Here is a 23,018-nt window from a genome sequence, read left to right as displayed (position 1 = left end):
CAAGTTGTCAGTGTAGAATCCAGGATGAGATTATTTTTAGTTATTTAAATAGCATGCCTAGAAAATTGGTCACACTAGACTTAGTATTTGACAAGGACAGATCATTTTGCCACTTACAATGAAGTTTTTTAAGCCATGCAGGGCTGAAGTGGACTTCATCAAACCTCTGTTTTCATTATCTTGCTCATATTTTTTGGTGGTCATTATAGCCGTTAACTGTTGCTACCCTATTTACCACTGGATGTGAATTATCACTGAAGGAGCTGGAGTTGCCCTGTGCTTCTCTGTTAGATCATTTATTAAGAAATGTAAAAGCATTCCAAACCACTCAAACCGACTTGCTCTTTTGACACATGCCTGAACTAGATATCAGGAAGAAATAAAGAGTTTACCATTGTCTTGGTTTGTAATGTTTGTCCAATTGCCTTGTCAATCTGAAGTTTTGAAACCCAAATACAAATGCATTTTTGCATTTGTGTTAAGCAGCTCACCCTTTCTAGAGTTACAATGAGGATTGTTTTAAAGGTGCACCTGGAAACCAAGATGAAATAATCCTGTATAACTAGCAGCTTAGGGACAAAGTACTATTATGGCAAAGTTTTGCTTTAGAAAGGCTCTGGTAATGACCATTTAATTCATACTCAATAAGCCCTTATTTTATGTTTTGGTCATGGAAAGAGCTAATTACACTCAAGACAAAAAAACATATTTGCAGGACTCAACTAAGTTCATTTTTATAGTTCTTGTGGACAGCAGCTGCAGGCTATCAGCCTGGACCCTTGATAAATGGTTTTGACATTTCCCACAGACACCCCTCATGAAAATGGCTTTTTATTTATTATCAAATGTTGAATTCTGCATTATTGATCAGGTGCCATTTGTTTAAGGCTGCTACTTGCTAGAAAGAATTAGCCAGTCCCTAAACTACACACAACATAATGAATTATTCTGTTGATGAACAGCAATGCTAAAGGAATGTTAAGGTTGCATGGTTAAGTGCTCAAAAATCAAGAAATGCCAGTTGAGGTTGAAGACGATGGGAATTTTGCCTGAATTAAGACTGCAGAGTTACAGCTGAGGGCAAGTACAAAGACTACTAGCAAGCACTGGTTATTCTTTCTAGGACAAGTGGTTGGTTACCTCTTCTCTTCACAAACACTGCCATTATTTCTTACAGCATTTAACAAGGCAGCAAGCAGTGGGTGAAATCATTAGTGGTAGGGGTCACTAGGCAGATGGGCAGTTCGTTGGCTATTTCTCCTTGCTATAGAGTTGCATTTGTCAAGGAAGAGGGTCACTAGCAATATTATGCTGTATGCTACAGTTGAGGGTAAAAGGAGCTAGTGGCTTGCTGTGACATGAGGTGAGTTTCATTTGTCAAAGTACTCTTTCAATTTAGTTCTCCCCTGGGGACTCCTGTTTAGTTTTCTTTGTATCTTTTTTATTGGTCTCTGATTTGGTATCATTTCGCTTCTGTTATTTAGCTAGTCATGTTCAGTACTGAAGAAAAAAAACAAAAACAAAAACACAGGAAAGCGTTACAGCCCTGATATGTTGGTCCTGTGATTAGACAGACCAGGATTGGTGCCAAGCACGCTGTGCTGTCCTCCTTGCCTGCATACCCGTGTTTCTTCCCCTGGGAACACAGGATGCAGTGGAGACAAGCTGCACTGTACCTGGAGTCAGACACATGCCCAGGAACCAGTATTGCAGAGTACCACACAGAGATCATTTGTACCAGCAGAGCAGACTTAGCTAAGATGTTTTTGAATTTTTCCAAGTAAGTAAGAGTATTCTTGTACCCCCGGAGGCTGTGTTTTTTGATCCCCAGCTTTTAGGAACAAATTTGCTCAGACAGATGACTTCCTTGGATTTACAGTCCTTTGGGGGTAAGAGTCAGGTTGTAGTGCCTTCTAGAGGCTACTGAAAATCACAACACAGTGTTGCTACTGGCCAGAAAGCAATTTAATATTAGGACTGAGGAAGGCATTTAAGAAAAAAAAAAAAGCTGAGGCAGGACAAGCAGCCAGAGCCTCAACAACAGGTTCTGACAGAGCTGGGAAAGGCAGCTTCATGTAATGTGTGTACTCAGGGGAGACCTTTCTGGGGCACTCCTCTCCCCACCCCCAAACGGAGTGACAACATCCCACAAATGGCACTATAAACATGCCCAAACCCAACAGTGTCCCCCATGGGCTGTAGACTTGATTCAGACTACAAGTTGGCTCATGGGAGCCTGCAACTATTCCCTGATAGCATAAGTTCCTCATACTTTGTGTCTTGGTAGAATGCAAGTGGCACGTGAGCCATGTGGGTACTGGCAAAGCACAGTTTGAAGGGGACCAGTGGGACATCTGTGCAGCCCACCATGGTGGGAGACTCACAAGGCAGACTGTTAGGTCACTGTTGGAGGTGAGATATTATGGAGTTACGTGAACTTTTAGATGCATCTTGTATGGTCTTTTCTTCTGTTCTCTTGTCCCAGGCACAATAAAATAACCCTGTTTGTTTCAGACGCATGCGGAATCAAGCCCAGCATAAAAATCCACAGATTTCTGTTCAAGCTCAACAAATGCATTTTTAGCTAGAGATAATATATAGCATTATGAATGGATCTCATTAATTCTAAGTGGCAGGCTGCTAGGGCTCTGCAGTTGTTATGCCTCCCTGTACCAATACCAAAGATAGAAGCATTCAGGTAGTATTAAATAGGATACAACAGAAAAGAACAACATCAGGTTTATGCCCCCTGTAAACATTACAACCCACAGTTATAGGATAAGTAAGGGGAGAAGTAGAGGTCAGGTAGTCTGTTTAGGTAAAGCAAGCCTTTCCTGGGATCTTAAAAGATTTCTTTATGCCTTATTTCTGCAGTTGAAAAATGAGCGTAATTGTAAATGTATGTCTTAATCCTGTCAGAAGCCTTTTCAAAGCCCTTGTAGGATCTTCAGATGAAAGGTTCACTAACAATATAAATCCTGTCATTGCTTGGATCCAGGTTTTATCGTTTCCTTCTTTTTCAAGTTTCATTTTGTTGGTGATTATTCCTAACTAAGATCAGATTCTCATCTCATATACTTGCAGGTAAATAAGGAATTATTGCTGAATTCAGAGACGTTATCATGTATTAAGTTTCTCAGTAAAGTATCTAGCCTCTAATCCTAGAAGCCTTTGCTGTTTGTTTCATGCAACATATAGTACCGGAGGCTGGTTATACTCTCTTTCTGAAGACTGTATTTCTCCTCTGAAACCCAAGCACATGTTAGATATCTCACCTATACTGCCTAATATGATAATTTTACCTCCTTCCATTTGTATAGAATCTCTTTAGAAATGTAGTCCCTTGCTTTCTTTGAAATTCTTTTCCTCCCCATGAATTCTCAAATCTTTTTCCTCATCAGTACCATGAACTATCCTTTTTATTTACTGGCTGTCATTACCAGCTGCCACTCCAAAGCCTAACACATCTTTTTCCACACTTATCTGCATTAAACTGCAATTTGTCACTTCTTCTGGCTTGCCTTAAATCATGTAAATCCTTCTTATCTGATTGCATTGCTACTCATTATTTATGGTGCTATGCCATACACTGCTATGGGCAGACTGGGGAATCTTCTTTTGTATGCAGTCATGGAGATCATCTTTATAAATAATGGAAAAGCTTACTATTGTGATTATACATCTTCCATGCAATACCTTTATATCCTTTGTTTCTGTAGCACTGAAAAGACATCTCAAAGACACCTATAAAGGAAACTTTGTCTTTTATCTGCATTCTTTCCATAGAAATTCTTGTTTCCTTAGACAAAAACAGAGAGCCTTGTTCATCTGGGAGTTCCTGTTCTCCTGAGAATGTATAATACGAAGCCCTCAGTGCCACCCTTTCTCTAATTAAGGATGAGATGACCTGTCTGCTTAAATTTACCAAGCTGCATCTTATGCACCTTTTTCACAGCTTCACAAAAAGGGAAACTCAGGCTCTTAGAAGTAATATATCAGACATAATTATCAATGAATGTGCTTGAGATATTGCTACTGTTGATATTGCTACTGCTTTCTAACAACAGCAGTCCTTGTGGCAGCTGAGGCAGTAGAGTCATGTTTTGCTGGACGGGCAGGTTTCTAATAGGAAACTTTGAATTACTGAAGTAAAGTCATCTTCAGTCTTTCTGTACCTCAGCAAGATATGAGCATGGCCTGTGAGAATGAACCAAGTAAGTCACCACTTCTGGCTCACTTCCCCCTGATGGCTCATGGCAACCTCGTGCAAGCAGCAAGAACGATGGCAGCCTTGTCATCAATTATGATAGCAGAGAAGTTCCTTTAAGGAGGCTTGCCTCGGTGGTGCCACAAATGTATTTCCTGGGTTTTGTGGATCTATCTGTAAGATCTGTTGATGCCAAGTCAGGCTGGAATATGAACAGAGCAACATATGGCACAACACATGCTTGGGAGACCACTACTGTACCACCTGAGTTTCATGTATTTCACTTAAAGAATGGAAAACATGGCCAAGCTGTGCAATGTTCTGTGGCTGGGACTATGCTGTGGTTTAATCCTGGTAGGCAGCTGAGCCCCACATGGCTTCTTGCTTGTTCCCCTCTGGTGGGATGGGGGAGACAATCAGAATGGTAAAAGTGTGAACACCTGTGGGTTGGGCTAAAGTCAGTTTAATAGATACAGCAAAAGATGTGCACACAAGCAAAGCAAAACAATGAATTCATTCAGTGTTTCCCATGGGCAGGCAGGTGTGCAGCCAATTCCAGGACAGCAGGGCTCCATCACATGTAGCAGTTACTTGGGAAGACAAAATGCCAAAACTCCAAGTTTTCCCTTATTCGTAATTCTTCCTCCAGCTTTTATTGCTGAGCATGATGTCACACAGTGTGGAACATCCCTTTGGTTGGTTGGAGTCAGCTGTCCCAGCTGTGCCCTCTTCTTGTGCACTTCTTGTTCAACTTCTTGTGCACCCCCAGCCTACTCACTGGTGGGGTGGTGTGAGAAGCAGAAAAGGCCTTGACTCTGTGTTAGCACTGCTCAGCGATGACTAAAACATTCCTCTGTTATCAACGCTGTTTTCAGTGCAAATCAGAAACACAGCCTCATACTAGGTACTATGAAGAAAATTAACTATCTCAGCTAAACCCAGTACAGACTATAAGGTAAAGAGGAGTAGGAAATGTTCTGGGCACTGGCACTAAATTGTCCATACTCTTGCATTGTTCATAGTGTACCTGGCATGGTGTTGGGCCTCCAGACTGCTCTCCCAAACAAGTACAGGCATGGCTTTTAAATTAGCATGGACAAAGAACTGTTGCCATGCCATAGCGGAAGATGAGCATTACAGGAAAGGATGCTGGTCATCCTGTGCCAGGGAACAGTTTTTGCCTTAAACTAGATAGATACTTTTTCAAAAGGGTCTTTAGATATAAAATTGCATCAACCAGAGAAAGAGGAAAGGGGAACTCTCTACTCTAAAATGTCACTGAAGTGAATAAAAATAATTGTTTGATTTTGGAAGGTAAAGGCATCTGATGCAAAGGAAGATCTTGAAATTCATGGTAGCCAACTGTACTTGCTACTCAGTGCAGAAAAATAAGTTCTTATCAGCGTGAGAGAAGCAGAACAAATTTTTGCAGTGGTGTGTTAGAAGCCTAAGTAAGACATCTGCTGACTATACCTGTAGGTGCATGCTTACATATCTGCAGATCCACTGCGGGCAAGACAGGATTTGCTAGCTGATCCCATGTTGTTCATGCTGGCTGGCGTTGCTGAAGGCAGTTTTGGTTTGGTCAATTCATATGAAAATACCACTAACAACGATGTTTAAAGATATTATACCAAAAAAAAGTGCTGAAATTTCATCCCCACACATGACCTGAGGTAGACTGTTATTGACCCCATCATAAATGCAGGTGCGCTTCTGTGGTTGCGTGTGTGGCTATGTGGAGAGTGTCAGAAGCTGGGAAAAATCCGCCTTCTGCTTGAGGCAACATGCGGACTGCCCAGCCATGCAGGTCTGAAGTGCAGATTTCCCTCAGAGAGATCGGAAGGAAACAAAAGGAAAAGCAGGAACACACAGTCTGTTTGCGTGTCAGGAAACTTAGAGAAAGATTGTTTGCATGACAGGATGATTCTAATTTCTTTTTTTTTATTTATTTTTTTAAAGAACAGAATAAAGTTGCAGTGACTTATGTTAATCTAGTAAATGCTGAAGTAGCAATATGACAGCAGAGGGACTGGGCCCATGAGCATGCTGCTTTCAGTGTTGATACTCAGCACTGTCTTTCAACCGTACCAAATTACAGTGACAAAACTCAAAGCTACTGCTGACACAAACAAGACAAGAGGTCACTGAGCCATGGCCTGTGACCTGAGCATATTTCACATATTTCACACCAGATTTTACTGAATTTACTTTTCCTCCAATTGACGAAGGGTACAATCCTGGTAAGGGCAAATTCTTTGAATAATATGATTGGTGTTTGGGTACAGTGCACTTACACTGCCTCCCATCATTGCTACAAGTGCAAATTAGTTTAAGTGCTCTATAGGATGAGGTTGATGAGCTGGTAAAGTTTTAGCAATTACACAAGAAAGAAACAGTGAGACCTGCCAACACTAATGGTTTTGCTTTTTCAGTTGTTTTCATTGGTTTTCCAAATCAGCAGTAGCAGGAACATCCATTTCCACAACAACCCTGAGCGATCAGGCCTGAGTGTTTTCTAATTTATACTAAAATGAAGCACTGAAACCTACAAGACTTAGCTTTGTGAAAACGGAAAGAGAGGAGAATGAGGCCTGTTTACACATGCTTCCTGACCAGCTTACACTGCCGTAATTTACCCAAGGTGTTGTGTTTTGTTTTCTCAGATGTGACCAGGAGACTTTCATTAAAACAATGTCCACTCGTACAATTCCGTATCTGTCTCATTCTGGCTCAGTCTGTTTGTTTTGACCGCCTAGATTTCACATTAGCATGACCAGTTAATTGTCTCACGATCTGTAAGAAAGATCCTTTAAAATGCTTAACAAACTGTTTCTACATCCTCTTGGCACTATAGAAAGGCCTTTGCACCCATCATGAAAAAGTGTTTGAGAAGTCATGGATTTTCTCATGCTGCTGTATTTTGTGGCTGGCTACAGCACCAATGCACGCCTGCCACCATTATTTACAACTGTAACAGTGAGAAATTACAAACTGCACTCTTCATTAACCTCCACTAAGGCTGTTCCCGCAGCCGGTGATTGCTGTTACATTGATGGAGTGCTAATACAGCTCCATAGCCCCGGCTGGACCGGCTCGCCCCTGACTGCGCCGCAGCTCCTGCCTCCCACCACTGCCCAGCACACGTCTCCCAGACATCCTGCTCAAATGATTGATGGGGAAAGCAGCTCATAAAGGCAAGCGCAGTGCCCAAAGCAACAGCTGTCTAGCCCTGTCCCTGCAGTAATTAGATAAATGAACCCCAAACGAAATCTTACAGGCAGGAGTAGAAGGAAGTGATAATATCCCCAGTGTCAATCTCCTGTTGCTTGTGTTGCTTCATTCCAACCTCTGTCTGCAGTTATTCGTGTTTGATGCAGATTTGACACAGCTCACACGTGTCCCACCTTCCATGCTCTTTTCACTGCCGCTCCTCCAGACAGACCCCTGCGGGCACAGGAGACACGGGGGTGTCAGTGGCTGGGGCTGGGCTCTTGCTTTCTTTTTTCCCTACGGCACCACTTCTACTTTGCAGAGTGTGCTGATCCTTTGTCCTGCTGCACAAGAGTAAGAATGTAACAAAAGGTCCATGGTAGGTCACAAATTGAGTTTAGCTGGGGAAAACCCTGCAATTAGCAAATTTCCTCTTCAATAAATAGTTGATGTGTATATGGCGATGCACTAGATAAAAAAGGAGAAGGCGAAGGAACACAGTTCAGGCAGTTGAAATTGTAAAAGAGCTGATTAAAAGGTCTGTGCTTATTTTTACAGTACAGAAGCATAGTGATATTATAGCAATTACCCTGTATCTTCCCTTGATGCTACTGAATGATACCCATGAAGGAACTCTTCAGTGCCAGTAATTACAATTTAGAGATAAATCTGTGAAAAATGTATTTACATTAAAGTTTTATATATATTCAGAAAAGGTATATGCATTTTTTAAAAGTATATAATTTAAATATACACACATATGTATGTATAAAATACATATACAGAAATAAAAAAAAAGCGCAACTGTCTTGAGGAAACCTAAACAGTGCAGCTCTGATTGTACTTCCATTGGTGGAATTGCACATCAAGAGTAATATTGTGAAATTCAGTGACTGTAAAACTCATTTGTAACAGAAAAAAATCTTTGTAGGCAGGAACTGAAATCCAGAGAAGCACGTGGGGGCCCTGTTGGATTGAATGGTTGTCGAATGCAATCCTGTGACCTCACAGGAGAAAACTTATTAAAAAATGCTTCCAGCAGGAGCAGAACTAAGAGGTGAAGTTATATCCTAGAAGAGGCACAATAATCACACAGAGCAAGTGGCCTTCTCTTTTATTCTCCCTCTCCACTCTTAAGCTAGGCTAATTCTTGCTGAGTTCAGCCAGATTTGCATGAGTGTAAAATTAGATCAAAATTAGGGCCAGGTTGTTTGTTTTACCAACAGTGCATGTCTGAAGAGACTGCTTTTGTGTTTCCCCATAGAAACAGTCAGAGGTGCTTGTAAAGCTGGGCGCTGCCAAGACCTGATCGCTGGGATTCAAATAAGAATTTCTGGCAGACTGAGTGGTCCCATTAATCGCAAGTGGTATCTCTTAAACCCTTCAATTACAAGAGATTAGTGGGAAACTGTAACGTTGGACTAAAGGAGTAATGACACATAGGAAGTGAAGCAGAAAACCTGCTTTCTTCTTTAGAAGAAGTTTAATTTATAGTTTATTTAAATATAAATTGCAAACATAAATTATTAGAGTTCTTAAACTTCATTGATTTTTGTTTTTTGTTTTTCAAATTAACCATACTTTATTTCTGCCTTCCCCAGAGCAGAACTGTAATCTTCAGCCTGTATGTCTCTTAAATTGAACTGAAGTATTTTAAGTCAATTAGGTTCCTGTGCTATGCCAGAGCTTGCACTGCTTCCCACCATGGATTGCAGGGGCCAGCACGGATTCTGAGCCTCTCCCTGCCATAAATTGCATGAAGGACTGTGAAATGGCAGAGCAGGAGGCTGTGGTCTCTCATCACTTCTACTGCTGTAGCTCAGTTGATTTACTCTTGTCTCAACCACTATTGGGAAATGCTTTGCCGGAATCCTTGGTTTAGGTTATGTGCATAATAATGTTTAATAATGGAGTACTTACCCAATGGCAACTGCCAGTCCTTTGAGCCCAGTAATGGCTGAAAGTATCCATGTGCTCACAATGAAGTGAGCTGCAACTCAGCCTGTTGTACAAGTGTGGAGAATGAAACAGAGATTGCACCACTAGTTCACAATTGTACTGCATCTGAGGCACAGCCATTCAGAGGGCTCCTAGCACTGGGAGTCCCAGACCAAAAGCCTGCCTGCCTCCTCAGAAGATACATCTAGCTCAGATGTTTTAAAATTTGTTTTGTTCTCCCTAGTTTATTGTGCCACAGTTATGCATGCAGTTCTCTGAATCCCCATGTGTGTTTCTCAGCACTGAAGTTTGCTTGTGTCTTGCCTGCTTGTTGGGTTTTTGCTATAGTCACAGCTCCCATGGCATTTAGTGGATATGTGTTTTGCACAGCCAGGATCTAATTGTCTTCTCAATTAATATAATGTAAATCAAGAGTAATTTGAAAGAGTTACACTGATGTGAGACTGGACTGGGAAAATACTCTAGGGCAGGGGTGTCAAACTCATTTTCACCAGGGGCCATGTCAGCCTCGTGGTTGCCTCCAAAGGGCCAAATGTAATTTTAGGACTGTATAAACATAAATACTCCTACATTTATACAGTCCTAAAAGGGTCTACAAATTAACAGATGAGTTCAAATAATCAATTGCTACTACTTGTGTTTAGGGTTCATCACACTCATGCACCCATCTTTATTTTTTTTAGCATGTGGTTTTTGCTGAAAACTGCCACACAGATTTGTGTGTGCTACTTAATTTGGGCCAGGGGCTGTTCTTGTTCTCCTCAGGAAAAGCATTTTTATTATGCTTACAACAAAAAGAATAACTTTAGACAGCCTACAGTGTAGGCACCTACATCTCAGGTAATCATTTAAGATATTTGTGGTGGTACAGAGAAAGCACCAAGCACTGATGGAGTGCAACTCATCTTATCTGGAAAGCAGGTCAATAAAACAGACCACCTGAATTAAGTGCTGGAAGTGCCTGCTTCTCTCCATTGTCTACAAAGGGGTCAGACAACTGGCTCAGAGGGAGGCAGTTCCTGCAGGCTGCTCTGAAGTGAGGTGAGAGGAATCACCCATGACAAGCTGTGCTAGAGTGCACAGACATCTTCATGACAGCTGCAAACTAGCTTCAGAGCAAGAAGTGGTCCAGCTACCAGGATACCCACATGGAACCATATGATATTCCTCTGCTCTAACACATGTGAACATGGTCTTTTCCATGCTAAATGAGTCTATGATTCTGTGTAGACATGGTGCTTAAGGACATGGTGCTGTTAGTTTAACAGCTGGATTTGATGTTCTTATCTTTTCCAACCTAAGTGATTCATGATTCTGTGAACTATTAGGTCTCAAAACAAAAATCCCCAATGCACAGGAAATACAAAGGTTCATGGCAACAGCAGTATTTTTCTTGAGAAATGTCTGTATTTGCCAGAGTTGAGGAGCCAAATGGTCAGAAAATGTATACTGTTAGACAACTCCTGGGACTTCTGAGATGAGCTCTTTCTTTACAGGAGTTCATTCAGCTTATCTGATGCTTGTAAACTTTTAGGATTTCAGTTAAATTGGTCTTTTACTCCAGAGAAAGAGAAACCTGATGCCCCAGCCCCTGTCACTATAGCTGTTGGAAGTTAGGAGGATTTGCAGTATTACTTCAGTAAGAAGTGACAGGTATTAATCTGATTTTGTGTGAACAGGTTGAAATCAGGACTGTAATAGAAGTAGTATAGCTGAAGTTAAGACTGAATGCCCATGCAGTTTGAGGCTAAAAAGGGCTCTTAGACTGTCTGTATGTGAAGGGTTGTTAAATTTCACACAATATCCATTCTCCAAAACCCAAAGAAACTTAGCCCTCAAGGCATTCAGTTGACTTTCCTTTGCACAAAAGGATCAAGGGTCTGGAGGACATTGATTCATACATGTAAACTTATAGGAAAATAGTTTCCTAAAGCAGAACAATATTTTACTTAAAGTAGTTGAAGAATCACATTTATTAATCCTTTTGATATTGGCATCTGTTTAAAAATGTAGGAGACAGTAGAAAAAAGCAAAGGCTTCCAAAGTTGAAAACAGGATATCAGATCAGTACTGATATTACTCTTTGTTTCCCTGCTGCTCTAGGATTCAGTGCTGTGTTCTTACCCTTCCTTGCTAACTTCACTTGTGCCTCCCTTCTAAGCTGCCAGGAGTCCTAGGGCCGGAATAAACATTCAAGCCTTGCCTTGTTCATCTGGACTGAGCAAGGGTGTGGGCCGCCCTTGTCCTCAGTAGAAATCAGCTCTGCTTAGGGTTGGGTTTAAAAGAATGCCTTTGGCAAAATATTGGAAGTAATTTTTTTTCCAGTTAGAGGTTAGATTTCATAAACAGCTCAGCTGAGCAGTTGAGGAGGCAACCCATTCACACCCAAGCTGTATTTTTCCTCTTTTCCTCAACTAATGCTGTAAAATTGAAATCATGTGCACAGATTTGTGACTATTTCACCATCTAATGACATGTTTTCCTAGGTTAAAATATGTGGAGTCAAATTACCACTTTGACTCACAGACATATAGAGAAAACATGTCAAACATACTGAATAATCCTAATTAATCTCTGGTCTTATTCTGTTGCCTTCAAAGGAGTTGTGTCAAAAATGAATTTGCCAAGATTTTACCTCTCAAAGCAGCTGATTTATTTCCATGTAGGATGAGCTCAGGCCAACATGAAATGAGATGTGCGTGCAAATAGCACCAGTGTCAGTGAGGCCGACAGGAACTTCACTGTTGTCTAACTTTTAGGGCTACAACCTCCTCCCAGGGTGCATCTGCCATTCCAGCCTGCACCCACCCTGTGCTGAGGTGACCGTTTGTGGTCACTTGCATGCTAGCTGTGAGTGGGTTTGGTATAAGTGTCATACAGTTAAGGAGCATCAAGATAAAAGTTCTGTTTGGTTGGTATGAAAGCCAGTCTACTCGAGGACAAAGTGTGTGCAGGTGTGGCTTGAGGCAGGAGCTGGCAGAAAGGTGATCTTTGCCTTGTAAAGTTCAGGAACTCATGTGTCTGCATGTAGTGAATTTGTGGGGAGAACTAAAGTCAGATGGATTGTCATCAGCTTTACTTACATCTAAATTACTTACTAACTGGGCCAAGGATGCAGTAGAATCTCATTAAAGCCATGAAGATGTATTTTTGTCTTAGGAATAACATCTTATTATGTAGCCATTTAATGAGTTGTGAGCTAACATGTTTTAACAAATCTTTTAGCGCTTATTACATTCCTCTCCCTTGATGATAATTTCAAACTCTGACCATTAAAACAGGCCCTTTTCACAACTCTTTGATGATGACACTTGAAACCAAGCACATCATCTTTTTGCATTTGGTGTAGGATCGGAAAGGTGTAAATTACAGATCTGGCTTTTATGTGCTTTTATTGATCAGACCATTTTGTAGAAACCGCAGCAGTTCTGATGCCTTAGCAGTCTAGATTACCTTTCAGATTTCTTAATTGGGCCACTGGGGTACAGTTAATTTTCAATTTAAATTGAGAGTAAGACAAGGTGATGTAATACGTCATCACTGTACTTGCCTAACATCGACACTAAAACACCATGATGTACTTTGTAATTCTAAATACCTGAGTTGCTACACAAGTAGATGAAAATGAATTCTAGCTTTATTCACTGTGTATTTTATACCATATTCTGCCTATAATAATTCCTGTGTCTTCACTGACTTCCACTGAGACACTAGCAACAGCAACCAAGTATGATTTAGTTGAGTGTAACCGGAAAGTTCATTCAACATACCAGTCTAGAGCATCCAACAGACTAATCAGATGCAGTCCTCTTTTTGTGTGTTTGCTGACAGGTCAAAGTCATGGTGCGCATTTCTTCCACGCTTGGCAGAGACACGTCTGAGTCCAGCTCTTTCTTAAAAGTTGACCCCCGTAAGAAGCAAATCACACTGTATGACCCGTTGGCATGTGGAGGCCAGAATGTTTTCCAGAAAAGGGGCAACCAGGTTCCACCCAAGATGTTTGCTTTTGATGCAGTTTTCCCCCAAGATGCATCACAGGTATGCAATGTATGATCACAGTAGTTATCTAAACAATAACATGCACCAGAGCCAGATTTGGTTTATCTACAACAGTAGTGCTTTCATGGAGTTAGACCAGGGCTGAATTTGGCCCACAAATATAATCAACAATGAAATCAGTTTGTTAAATTGTATCTTGATAATTGTGTGTTTTCATTATTCTTTACTGTAAATAATTGTTCCTAAAATTATACATGCAATAAACGTGCTAAACGTGCCTAGTAGGCAATTCCTCAATATCAACAAGTTATTGTATATTATAAAATCTTATTATTTGCTGTACATAGTGATCTGATCAGATCTGCAGTTCTCTGATGCAGTCCTCAATTCATTAAGAAGTCAAGGATTATTTATGCAGTGTTCTATTGTATGGTTTACAATAAGAGGATGGTGATTTTGGTCCACAAGTCTTTATTCATATGTATAAGTTCAAATTTCTTATTTTAATTAGACTTCTTTGGTTTGATGAAATGTGTTACCCAAATGTCATGAGGATGAGAGTAGAAGAGTAAAGTAGCATTGCAAAGTATAATTAGAAAACAGTACTTTAAGGCTGTTTCTGTACTTATAAACCAAACAGAACTATGACACAGGGCCAGCTAAAGCACCGTCATATGATTGTATCATGAGGTCCGTCCCTGACCTACTTCTGGTCCAGGCAGCCGGCACCTCCCAGACTTATGCCTGAATGCAGTTCAAGGGCTGGCCTGGGAACAGCCCATTTACTGGCCAATTTCATTTACTATTAAAGTGATAGTCTAGAAATACCCATGAATTTACATGATTTATTATCAAATACGAAGTGCTTCACGTAAAAGTCTAAACTGCAAATTCTGGTTTAGTTTCACCCACCATTGATAGGCAGTTGCTACAGAAGCACTGTAGACCATTCAGCCTGCTTGAACCTTAAATCTAAGAATGCCTAGGGTGAATTTGTGTTTTGTACTTCTTAAAATATTGCGACAGGCTTCGGTATGGAGCCTATGCTGCTGAAAGCTAAGAAGACTCCTAATAATGTAGAGAAAAATTAAGAAATGTCACCTAGCTAATACCAAAGAGGCTACTTGTTCACCTTATGTTCCTTACCCACCTGCTAGTGGACTTGAACTCTGTCCATAATTGGGCAAATAATAGAGCCTGTAAAAATTCCTCAGTATTTTATTATTTTTAAATAAAAAATCTATTTTAAAGTCCCCTATACAGGCAGTTCTAACAAACCAGCCACATCTTCTTAGAGAATGTGTATTTTGTTTGAGTTGATGTTTCAGCAGATGAAACTTAGTTGCCACGAAGCAAAGTCCTCCTTCATGTGCTTACACAAGTAATGTCATTCCCATCAACAGCATAGGTCACATGAATGAGACAAGCAGGATTAGACTTTTTGATACTTCAGCAGGAGCACTGATAACATTATGACCATTTTCCAGTGAAAGTACTCTATTGATTTTTCCTTATTATGGATAATTTTATTTATTTATTTGTTTGTTTATTTATTTATTTTAATACTTGTGACAGGCTGAAGTATGCGCTGGGACTGTGGCTGAGGTGATCCAATCTGTGGTCAATGGAGCAGATGGCTGCGTGTTCTGCTTTGGCCATTCCAAGCTTGGTTAGTATTGCTAAATTTCCCTACTGAAGCAGCAAAGTGAATATTTTTAACCCGAGATTGCGAGTACATTAGATTGGAGAAAACGAACTTTCATTTATCTGTGCGTAGTAATTGTACTTGAAAGTGGTACACTATGCATGACCTTGTACTACACCTACACCTTATGCTTACATACCTATTCACTTTGCATATTGCCTAAATCAGGGGTGTCAAACTCATTTTCACTGGGGGCCACATCAGCCTGGTGGTTGCCTTCAAGGGGCCGAATGTAATTTTAGGACTGTATAAATGTAGGAGTAGTTCCATGTACACAGTCCTAAAATTATATTTGGCCCTTTGAAGGCAACTGACAGGCTGATGTGGCTCCTGTTGAAAATGCATTTGACAGCCCTGGTCTAAATGTTGGGCAGCATGCTCTTTGAAATGGAAGTTATCTCTGAGTTGTTGCTTCCTTCCGTCCCCTGAGTACTATAGCCATTTTTAACACTGTCTGCAATTGTTAATGAATGATCCAACAGTGATCTACGGTTTTACCAGTGTGCTTGATATTGGAGTCTTGTTTGCCAAAATACCACTTTTATCAAGCTGTGTAAGGGTTGTGAGTATGCCCTCAAGTACTTGCTGTTTCTGATGGCACTATTGAAGTGCTGTGTTTGGGCACTCAAATTTTTTGGTTTATATTCCATTCCCTGATTAGACACTCATTACTAACTTCTATTCTGTCTCCAATAAATCCTATTCTAATGGCTAACTGAATGTTACCAGTGGATCAAAACTTGCTCTTTGCAAATGCACCAACCTTTCAAGTATTAATGGAGAGGGGATAAAAAAAGATCATTAACACACTAGTCTTTTGAAATAACTGGGTTTCAAGAGTAATATTGTATTTTGTTCATGCTTATCTAAAAGTATTTTGAAAATGCTGCCTCTTTTAATGAAGAGGGTTTTACTATATGTATGCAATGATGTCCATTCTTACTGTCTCAAAGAAACACAGACATACACATACAACTTACAAGGATAATTCAGTTTTTCAAGTGATTAAGAGGATCAAGCTGTATCAGGCCACGATTCTCCCCAGGTATAGGCAATAAAAACTGGGGAGTACTGAATGCTGCAATGCCACCAGCTCTGGTACAATGAATGGACCAGGGCCACTGGTCCAACTAACCACAAGGCCCCTCTGGGCCGTGCAGGAGTAACACTGGAATGAGCACTTGGATATGTGACCCTCTGTCACCTGCCACACATGACATAGAAAGTAAGATGGGAAGGAAAGCCACTAGATAACAATGTCTTGCAAGTGCCCCAGGTCCTTCAGAGAGGTGCTCTAGCTAGGGCTTTGCTGGAGCATGAGTTGAGTCTCCGTAGTTGCTTTGCTAACTGCACCACCACCATTCCACCAACCATGGACACACCCAGGCCTTACTACAGACAAGTGCATAGAAATATTTTCTTTGCTGATCTCTTTCAACATAAGAAATGAAACTAGGTAAAGTAGCCACAAGTACTGGCCTGAAAGGTTGTATACCTTTGTCATTTGGCTTGAAAATTTAGGAGCTTTAGCAAACTTGTCTAAAAGCATTATATATAGTGATGCTTGAAACAGTGTAAGAGATTATTCTGTGTCTGTTCTTAAGCAGCAAACTTTTACAGCAGAGACAAGCCAGTCAAATAATGGCAAACCAGGGGAAGGTTTTGACCCACTTACACAACAAATGACCTCATGTACCTGTTTTTTTGTGTGGTTTTGTTTGTTTGTGGAGTTTTTGGTTTGGTTTGGTTTTTTTTCCCATGTACGAAGTTATATCTTCATGATCCTGGGACCATCTTTATGTCACTCCCAACCCCAGCATATGAAGGATGACATAGATAAAATGTTATTCAAAGAATACCATACACACAGTAACTAAAGCAGGGATTTTTAGAGTCCATAGCACTCCTGCTCTGCTCAGTTTCCCCCACTATTCACCTTCGTCAGAGGCTGCAGTGTTGTGCAGTAGGGATCTGCAGTGCCCTGCCTGGGGGATGGAGAATGTCAGGGGAATGCATGAAGTAATGATTTTTGAAAGTGGAGTTTATCTGTTGGTTTTAAATGCTCTCCATTTTCCATGTACTGTTTGTCTGTCTGCCTATCTTTCTGCCTTGCTAACTGTCCTTATTGTAGTGAAGAAGTTGTTTTCTTCAGACTGTGCAGGAAAGTCTTTCTTGGCAGAAGGCTGTGAAGGTCCTGGGAGTGATGTTATCTTTTCTTCATCCCCCCATTCCTGACAGGGAAGTCATACACCATGATTGGGAAGGATGATTCCATGCAAAACCTTGGCATAATCCCTTGTGCCATCTCCTGGCTCTTCAAGTTGATTAATGAACGCAAAGAGAAGACAGGAGCTCGTTTCTCAGTCCGAATTTCTGCAGTGGAAGTGTGGGGGAAAGAAGAAAATCTGAGAGACCTGTTGTCAGAAGTGGCTACAGGCAGCCTGCAAGATGGCCAGTCACCAGGTGTCTACCTTTGTGAAGACCCCATTTGTGGCATGCAGGTGAATACAAGGTTCATTTTACATTGAAACAAATAATCTGACTGTTTTTTTTTTTTGTTTCCTGAGTTTTTGAGAAGGTTCAAATTCAAGAACTACTCAGAGCGTAAAGTTTATAGACTTGAGAGTGTTTACTTTAAAACATGCAAGAACTTTATGACCTGCAGCTGCAGGGCCATCTGCTGTCCTGGCCTAAATATTTGTACCTCTGGTATAACTGATGTTGAGCAGGGCCTTGTGTTTGCAATAAAATGTGAAAACTTTCAGTGCAAACAAAAATTCACTTCATTCTTAAAAAAAAAAGAAAAAGAAAAGTGTGATCTCTCTTTTGTAAAACCACAAGCTAAAATATTTACAGTACTGCACAAATAGCTGGAGGCCATTAATATGGCTGTTTATCTCTTTATAAACTACATTATTTATAGCATTCGCATTAGCAGTGTTGCAGGAAGCATTAATCGCTACTTATTAATTGCTGCCAAGAAATAAATTCCTGAGCTGGGCAAGCCAAGAATAACTTGAACTCTTCTCAGATTTGGAGGTTTAGCAGGAATGAATAAAAGGCTCATGTATTTCCTGGGTAACCACTAGAATGTCTCAGCAGCCCTATTATTTTCCCCTCTTGGTTTGAGGGGAAAAAGGCCTATTCTTCCGTTTTGCTGTCTGTAGGGGAGTGAATTTAATTTTTGTATGAGCAGATGAAGAGGAAGAAAACCAGCATGATGGAGCTTGAATACATTCTTTCAACCATAAAGGCAAAGGCTGTTTCCATGCAGAACCTGCAGAGCACTGCCTATCCAAGGATGGGGAATAGAGGGAGGATGGAACAGACCTATGGGGTCATGTACCTTATTTGGAGCTCCAAGCATCTAGAAATTATGATTCACATTCACAGTAGTCACGAATTGCGAGATTTTAAACAGCAAGTAATAAATTTTGTGGTTTATCTCTTTGTTGTTCAAGCCTTTTGGAAATACTTAGATCATATTTTCCATTCTTTTCCATTCTATATGAGGACTATGAAGTTGCGTCTTGATTTAAAATAACAATTAGGGTTCTCATTTTCACTTGACTCCTGGCTTTAGTGATACTTACAGTATCATGAGATATCTTGGCCTCTGCTATCCAGTAATGGGTGCAGTCTAGTAAACACAAGTTGGGAGACTTGAGTCTTCACAGTTCCCATCAGGGTGATAGGTGGGCCAGTTAAGATCTGAATTACCATATGTATGTTACATATGTTACATAGCTGTGTAACAACTAGCCTCTTTGTAGAGCTTAATTCTTTACTAAGGTACAAGCACAATAGCAATAATAATAAATATCCCATTATTTTTGGTTATTTTCATATGGATACAGACAGAACAGCCATATACAAAATGACTTGTTTTAGATCAGTGGAGAGAAGATAGCTTGAGATGAGATGTCTATGTATCTCTGCAGTGCAAAATACTGAATTAAATTGCAAGATAAGACTTTTTATGTGTATTCACAAGACATAGTGACATTCTGGAGTCATGTATCCTACACCTGAATTCTCCAAATCCTCAGGTGAAGGGAGGATATTGTAGCCATATAGATATGCAAAATCAGCAGTGTGTATAGAAAATGAATAATCACCATATGTCATACTATCTGTCATTAGGCCTTTCCAAGTATGCACATTTTCTTGTTGCTTACATTAGTGAGATCAGCCCACAGACTGGCCAGCCTTCTGCTTGCCTTGTTAACTCCTTCCTGTCCCCTCCCTCCTTCTAGAGAGACCTTAGCCTTCAGCTGTGTCACCCCATCCCATGCACAGCCTCAGCTTTGTCCCTCCTCAGGCCCATAAATGGTCACAATGAGAAGATGGGAGCGCTGTGTTCTTTAGGAGAATTTAGCTGTGTTACATAGCAGGGGAACAAACCCTGAGAATGGGAGTTGCTCGCTGTTTTACACCAGATAAAACAAGTCTATTCTAAAGGTTATGTGCCTGCTCTGCATACTGCCTAAACTAATGCCATCAGATTGCACTGTCACACATCCCTGCCACAGATGGACTAATCTTAGGTGACATGAAACATGCGTGTTTCCCAGTGTTATGGAGGGTTAATAACGTCTGCCCTCTTCTGCTGTCTGTCACTTTGAAGAGATAAGAGCAGGCTGGTGACTGGGATTGAGATCCAGCAAATGTGAATGTAGGTGCATTACCTGCCTTGTTCCATTTAATGGATTGCCCTGGCTTCTGAGCAGGTGCCTAAGCTAGTGGTATGAAGTGACAAGAAAATGGCTTCTCTTCTGGACTTCTCCCCACATGCTATGGGGCTGAACACAAGCTTCAGCCCTGTTATCTCCCAGATGTATCTGTGGACTGCTCCCTTCTAACTTTCTGAAGGGCAGTGCATAGTCCTGCTCCTGCCAGTGTCCACCAACTGTTGAGTTTGGGACTGACATGTCTTCCACAATTTTTTCTTTTTTTTTTTCACTTCTGTCAATTCCATGGAGGAAAAAAAAAAAAGCAGTAAAAAAAAATGAAAATAGTTAATAATTAATAAACACAAATAGCTTACAATTCTAGGAAAAGTAAGGAAACAAATTTATGCATCTGTCCAGCCTATAGGATGATTTCCAGTTGCTGGGATTTATGTTTAACAACTGCCACCAGAGGTACCCCAAGTGAGAACCTCAAAAGCCTGGATTCAGTCGTGGGGCTCTTTGGAGGGCACAGAGTGTCGCTGCCAGTGTCAGAAGGGTCTCATTCTATCAGGCATCTCCTCCTTTTTGGCCACGTCAGAAGCCAGCATATCCACAGTGTGGGCTGACTGTGGGGAGGTTTTCTGGTAGCTTTGACTTGCCTGGGAGTTTCTAGGTCATTTCTCCCTCGTGTTACCCCACAGCTTCAGAACCAGAGCGAGCTCCGCGCCCCCACGGCAGAGAAGGCCGCCTTCTTCCTCGACGCTGCCATCGCCTCGCGCCGCAGCAGCCAGCGGGACTGCGACGAGGAGGATCATCGCAACTCCCACATGCTCTTCACCCTGCACATCTACCAGTACCGCATGGAGAAGAGCGGCAAAGGCGGAAGTAAGCTGACCCTTCGCTCCCTTCTGTTTTCTCTAAGACTGCCTGGAAACTGGCTTTAAAAAGGCCTTTAAATAATATTCTTTAGTGTCGAAAATTAGCAGAGTTCTCCATTGAGCATGGAGTGAGGCCGCTCATACCAGCAGACTATCTGCCTGCCTGGTCAAGACCAACCAAAGGCCATTAAAGGCCACTAGGGATGATTACCATCACCTGTCAATTTAGTTGCCATTGTGGAGATACTATTGCAGTTAGCCTTCAGCACTGTGTGGGACCCTGTATCTCAAAACAAAAAAAAAGTTCTTTTCCAATTGGCTTTTAGTATTGTCTTTACTGATAATGTTGAGGTCATAGATTAAAATATCATGGTGATGGGAATTCCTTGCCACCCTTACAGTAGCTCTTCCTCTTTGGCACCTAAATAGCTGATGTTGGCAATGCATAAACTGTGCCCTTTCTTGAAGGCAGAAGATATTTTAATTGCTGGCCCAACTACATGTGCACAAAGGACTCTTGGTTCTTTGCAAAGGCTCTGGGCTTTTCAGATGAGCTTGTTCCCTCTGTTTGCCATAGATACATTCACTGGCTTATGTCTTTATTTCCATCTTCCACATGCAAATGAGGAAAAGATGCTTCTGTGTCTACTTATGTGTTTCTATTATTTTCAAAGATTTCATTTGACTCACACCATTTATATTTTTTTATTATATTTATCTTCTGTTTCAAGTCTCCCAAATTGTTTATGACTGGAGATATACAGAAGGTTGGGTTTTTTTGGTAAGTTTCAGTGATAAAAGATTTGTATAAGAAACACCCCCACTGGAAAACTTTCACATTAAACTTCTTTTTTTTAAATAATCATTTTTTACCAGGACAAAATGTTTGTTTGAAAGACACCAGAGACCTCTGCTTCTTTAAATTTGTGGGCTTAAACAATGCTGCAGAAATGGCATATGTTTCAGCTCCTGGCTCTGCATAGGTTATTTATAATAATGAATAGATTGCAAGCTATAATGTGTAGTGGGTGAACACCACTGCAGTATTAATGTCTGATGTTTGAATGCAGGAAATTTATGTTGGCTGTACGTAGAAGGGAGAAAAACAGAAAGTTGCTCTAAAAGGAAATGCATGTGTTTAAGTAATAACCCCTGTGGAATTGGCAGGCAGAAATCTCAATTAACTAAAGGTTTATTAATTAACCACCCTGTGGTAGAAAGGAAGACTGTGAATGCTCATACAGAATGGTTCATAGGAATAAAGATGGCTGATTTTGAGGCAATTATTATTACAATTATTTAATGCTCCATGCTTTCTACTGCATACAAGTACATGTACACACAAACATTTTCTACTATTTTCAAGTGCAATTAATAAAAGGGAAAAAATATTTTCCTGCAGCTGTAATGACTCATTTCAAAAAACAAGACATGATCCTGTTAAATTATAATATGGCATGCTTTGCCCCCTGCCTTTAGTTATATCTTTGTCTCATGGCCATACCACCTCCTGTCTTCAAGTTCCCATATGTGAGTGGCTTCACAAGCCAGGCAGGGTCAGATCTCGCTGATAATTGAATGAGGGGGGAATTCCAGCTGCTCAGAAAGGGCGCCTAGTGATTATCACTGTCTCCTGCTGTAATGAAGGACTTCTCAGAAAAAAAAGAGAGATAGAAAAGATATATAGATTCCAACAACCGGAATAAAAAAAAAGGATAGGAAAAAAAAAAAAAAAGAAACAAACAACAAAAAAGAAACTCATCTTTTAAAGGATAAGAGATTAAATGGCTGGGTAATGTATGATTTTGATAAAAAAATGACTGTTAGAATAGCATTGGTACTGTACTTTCCTCCTTGTTAGACTCATTACCAGGAATGCCATGGAGCAGGCTTAGCACCACTGAAATAAATGGCATTGTGGCAGAACTGGCACAGTCTTTTTCAGCTCTCACCTCAGCGAAGTTAGGACGTCCCACTTCTTTTCTCTGTAGTTGTCAGGCATATTAGTGGTGAACTTGCCTAACAAAGAGCTTCATTTTCAGATCAAGCAGGTGGATCTGCCATCCTAAAAATGTCTTACTTTGACTTGTCAATGAAATAAGAAGGAAAGATCAAGTAATTTCTCTTATTCTGTATTTCCTCAGCCCATGTAATAGCAATATGTATGGAAACAATATGACTGACATTTTGAAGGGTAGTGATTTCTTTAATTTTCTTTTGTTTCCCCAATGTCTAGTAATCTTAGCAACAGAAACATTTATCATATGTAATTCAGTAAAGTCACATGCAGTCATTTTGAGTAGCAACTAAACACATTTCTTTGTTTTTCTAAGGAAATCATTGGGGAATACACAAAAAAGTTAATTTCAGCTTTCTGAGGGTAG

The 23,018-nt window shown here is 40.6% G+C and overlaps 1 protein-coding gene across 1 annotated transcript in view; it reads left to right on the top strand.

Annotated features, from left to right (window-relative positions):
• The window catches only part of KIF26B (kinesin family member 26B), a gene marked incomplete at its 5' end in the record, with an annotated part of 296,561 nt that overhangs the window by 220,670 nt on the left and 52,873 nt on the right, over nucleotides 1–23,018 (top strand). The window contains 4 exons of the mRNA XM_082049316.1: nucleotides 13,211–13,417; nucleotides 14,954–15,047; nucleotides 17,322–17,584; nucleotides 20,458–20,641. Coding sequence (XP_081905442.1) covers nucleotides 13,211–13,417; nucleotides 14,954–15,047; nucleotides 17,322–17,584; nucleotides 20,458–20,641 — 748 coding nt within the window. The remainder of the gene's footprint in view (nucleotides 1–13,210; nucleotides 13,418–14,953; nucleotides 15,048–17,321; nucleotides 17,585–20,457; nucleotides 20,642–23,018) is intronic.

The sequence above is a fragment of the Streptopelia decaocto genome, assembly GCF_964273445.1.
Source record: "Streptopelia decaocto genome assembly, chromosome: 3".
Taxonomy (NCBI): Eukaryota; Metazoa; Chordata; class Aves; order Columbiformes; family Columbidae; genus Streptopelia; species Streptopelia decaocto.
The sequence above is the reverse complement of the archived record's forward strand: the minus strand, read 5'-3'. Positions and strand labels throughout refer to the sequence as shown.